The sequence below is a fragment of the Camellia sinensis genome, chromosome 6 (genome assembly GCF_055761805.1).
Source record: "Camellia sinensis isolate YWXY chromosome 6, ASM5576180v1, whole genome shotgun sequence".
In the NCBI taxonomy this organism is placed as follows: domain Eukaryota; kingdom Viridiplantae; phylum Streptophyta; class Magnoliopsida; order Ericales; family Theaceae; genus Camellia; species Camellia sinensis.
This window is the reverse complement of record NC_138966.1, coordinates 142,363,014-142,366,788: the sequence shown is the minus strand read 5'-3', so window position 1 is coordinate 142,366,788 and position 3,775 is coordinate 142,363,014. Positions and strand designations below refer to the sequence as shown.

Genomic DNA, 3,775 nt, shown 5'->3' with positions numbered 1-3,775 from the left:
CAAGTTATGCTTCAAACCTTCAACAAGCAACACATTTTTGATAATGGGTGAGGAAGTTTTACCAATACTACCTTCGCCTATGATCTTTCCCTTACTATTGTCTCCAAAGGTTACGTGACCTCCGTCTTTGGATTTAAGGGTTGAGAACATTGCTCTATCTCTGGTCATGTGCCTTGAGCAAGCACTGTCAAGGTACCACCGGTTTTAGATGGATTTTAACCTAAAGCACACCTGCAAAAATCAGATTTTTGTTGGCTTTTTGGAATCCATTTTTTCTTGTGTCCATGAGAGTTGGAAGTTGAAGTGTTTTTGCGAACCCACTTCTTTTTTATTCTGTCAAATGAGTTTCTCTTAACAGGACATAAAGAAGAGATGTGGCCTTTTCTTCCACAATAATGGCATGTGAGATAAGAATAATTAGATGATGCATATACAAAGGATTTTTTGGAAGTTTTTGCTTTTGAAAAAGGTTTGTAGCCAATCCCCATTCTTCCAATGGTTTAAGTTTTACTTTTGAAAATTTTGTCTAAGGTATCTCTACCTTGAGTGAATTTTGAAAGAACATTTTTTAAATCTTATATGTTTTCATTTAAGACAATTTTCTCCTTTTTCAAAATTTCATTTACCTTTTGCAAATCATCTACTTTTTTTTTTCAAAACGAAAAATTCTTCTTCCTTTGGGAATTCTTTCTTCTTTTCTATTGTCAAGACTTCATTTTCTAAAGTATTGATCTTATAAGTTAAGGATTCCTTTTCTTGAGATAAACTTGAGATCATTTTCTTTTGACAACTACTTTTTCAACTTAATTTTTTAAATTCAGCATGCAATTCATCAAAATAAATTTGTAATTCATCGAAGGTAAAGGAGTCATCATTTACCTCATCTTCAAGTGCCATCAAGCATAAATTTACGACTTCATTTTTGCAAATATCCGTCTTCGAGTCGCTGTCATCACTGTTTTCTCCCCATGCTGTGATCAAGGCTTTCTTTTTATCCTTCTTGAATATTTTTTTAAGCTCTGGCCATTCCGATTTGTAATGTCTCAGCTTGTTACATTCATAGCAAATCACTTCATATTTTTTATGGCTTTCTCCATTTTGAATATCTTTGTTGAAGTCTTTTCTGAAAAACTTCTTTACACCTTGTTTCTTTTTCACAAACTTTTTGAATCTTTTGGTAATGAAAGCCATTTCTTCATCTTCCTCTGAAGCATCTTCTTCTTTCTCTTGAGATTTTGTGGTAGACTTGAAAGCTATCCCTTTCTTCTTATTCTTGTCTTCTTCTTTTTTTTCCTTCTTGCATAATGATCTCATGGGTTAGGAGAAATCCCATTTAGCTTATCAAGACTCAATGTTGACAAGTCTCTTGCTTCTATCACTGCAATAACTTTGTTCTCCCAACTTTTTGACAATAATCGGAGGACTTTTCTGACAATTTCTGCATTAGTGTAAGTCTTTCCAAGAGATTTAAGACTGTTTATAATATCTGTAAAGCGAGTGAACATTTGGGATATGTTCTCATCTGGTTTCATCTTGAAGAGCTCATAGTTATGAGCAAGTAAGCTCACTCTAGATTCTTTAACTTGAGTGGTTCCCTCATGAGTTACAACAAGTTTATCCCAAATTTCTTTCGCTGTGGTACAGGTGCATATTCTGTTAAACTCAGTAGCATCAAGTGCACAACACAACATATTAACAGTTTTGGCATTTAATTGAATGTCTTTATAATCAGCACTAGTCCACTCACACTCAAGTTTGGGTACTAGCAAACCATCTATGGTTTTGGTGGGTACCTTAGGACCCTCACACATGATTTTCCAAACTTCATAGTCAGTAGATTGAATATGCATAATCATGCGGGTTTTTCAATAGTTGAAATTTGTGTCATTGAAGAAGGGTGGTCTGTTTGAGGCTTGACCTTTAGGGAGAGAGGAGCTAGGGGTTGCCACGGACCACTCTACGACGGTTAAGTCACACTACTAGAGACGAGGCTCTAATACTAATTGTTAAATAGGAAAGCAACCCAAGGGTGGGGTGAATTGGGCTACTAAAAATTTGGTCCAAAAATAAAATTCAAAAGAATTAAGTAATTAAATGCAACAGATAATCAATAGATTCACAAAAAATAAAAGGAGAGGAAAAAAGAGCTTAACACATAGATTTATAGTGGTTTGGCTCACCGGCCTACGTCCACTCCTTAAGAATCCTCATTGAGAATTTCTTCACTATGAATCAATACACCACTAAGCTTTACCCAACTTGTGAATTTTTGTTTTACAAAGGACTTACTTCAATATGTTGAGGATCTCTCAACTAAATGTCTCACCTTACAAGTGTTTCACTCAGAAACTAAAGAACTAAAAAAAGAGGTTCAACTGTCCTCTTTGACAAATATTATCTCTCAAAAGATATGAAAGCGTAAGCTCACAAGTAAATTTTGGACTCACTCAAATCTGAAAATGGAAGTACAAAAGTAGAATCTCAGAGAATGATAATGATGCTTTGAATAATTAGTCTATTTCAGTGAAGTTCTCTAATGTTTCAAATCTTGAAAGGATCTATCTTTATAGCCTTCACTTGATCTCTCTCTTGGAGCAGAAACACACACATGTGGGTCTTCTAGTCACTGGAGCTGGGCATAGGAGAAGGCTTCTAGCTGTTGGAAGTGGATCATGGGTGGTACAGGATGTTATCTATCTGTTGGAGGTAGAGCTTCCTCAAAAGATGTGATGCCCATGCTTGAGATTCAAAACTTGGTGGATGGAGATAATGTTGTCTCCAAGCTTTCTACTTTTTCAGATTTTGGGAATGGTGTGGGTGGAGAATATTTCCTCCACTAAGTCAGAGGTTGTTGTCCCAATGTTCCTTTTGATTAGAATAAGATTTGTCTAATAATGATGTTTCAAAACTCTTTAAGAGTTTGAAGATGGCGGCTAGGGTTTTTTACAACCCAGACATAAAGGTGTCGACCCTTGCAGATTGGGTGTCCACTCTTTGCTCTGTCTTTTCTTCCGTGAGGTGATTTCCAGGTGTTCCTGATGCCGACTCTTATCATACTTGGTGTCGACCCTTGAGGCTAAATTGTACACTGTTTTTTAGTGTCGACCCTTGCTGTTTTTTGGTGTCAACTCTTGCATCTTGTAGACATTTTTTTAGCTTCACTCTGGTGTCGACCTTTGCTCTTCTGGTGTCGACCCTTGGTTCTGGAACAATTAAACTCTTAAGGTTCACTCTGGTGTCGATCCTTGCTGCTCTTGCTGTCGACCCTTGGACCTATGTTAAACAAGAATACAGTTTTGCAACCAAGTGCTAATGCTCATGTTTTTGAAGACCCAAAAATTAAAATAATACTACATAATATCTAGAATCATGAAGCACAATCTTTGTATTATTATTTTTGAAAACTTTGAATAACAAACTAAATTCAATAATATTTGTCAATAATCAAAATCAATAGAAATTTAAGTTTGAATAACCTTGGGGCTAACAATAGCACTGGATCAACCCAGCTGGTCTTGCTTGAAAACTCTCCTTCAAATTTTGCTGTTGCGATTGTTGGGGTTATTGGGGTTCCCTAGAATACGGCTTCTGTGCTGCATGCCTTCGACTATTTCTTTCTGGTCCCACATTGGATTGGTTGTTTTCTTTCCACAAACTCCAAATCCTTTTGGAATCGTCCACCTCTCGTTCTAAATCAAGTGTTGTGTCAACCACATTTGCAAAAGTGGGAAATCGCATGGGCAAAACTCTTCCTTAGATTGTAAGGTCTAGGCCC

The 3,775-nt window shown here is 36.4% G+C and overlaps 1 protein-coding gene across 1 annotated transcript; it reads right to left on the bottom strand.

The window, feature by feature from the left end:
* Window positions 1–1,310: 1,310 nt before the first annotated feature.
* On the bottom strand, window positions 1,311–1,856 carry LOC145793652 (uncharacterized). The gene has a single exon (XM_082876518.1). The coding sequence runs from the start codon at window positions 1,854–1,856 to the stop codon at window positions 1,311–1,313; it is 546 nt and encodes a 181-aa protein (XP_082732644.1).
* Between the last annotated feature and the right edge of the window lie 1,919 nt (window positions 1,857–3,775).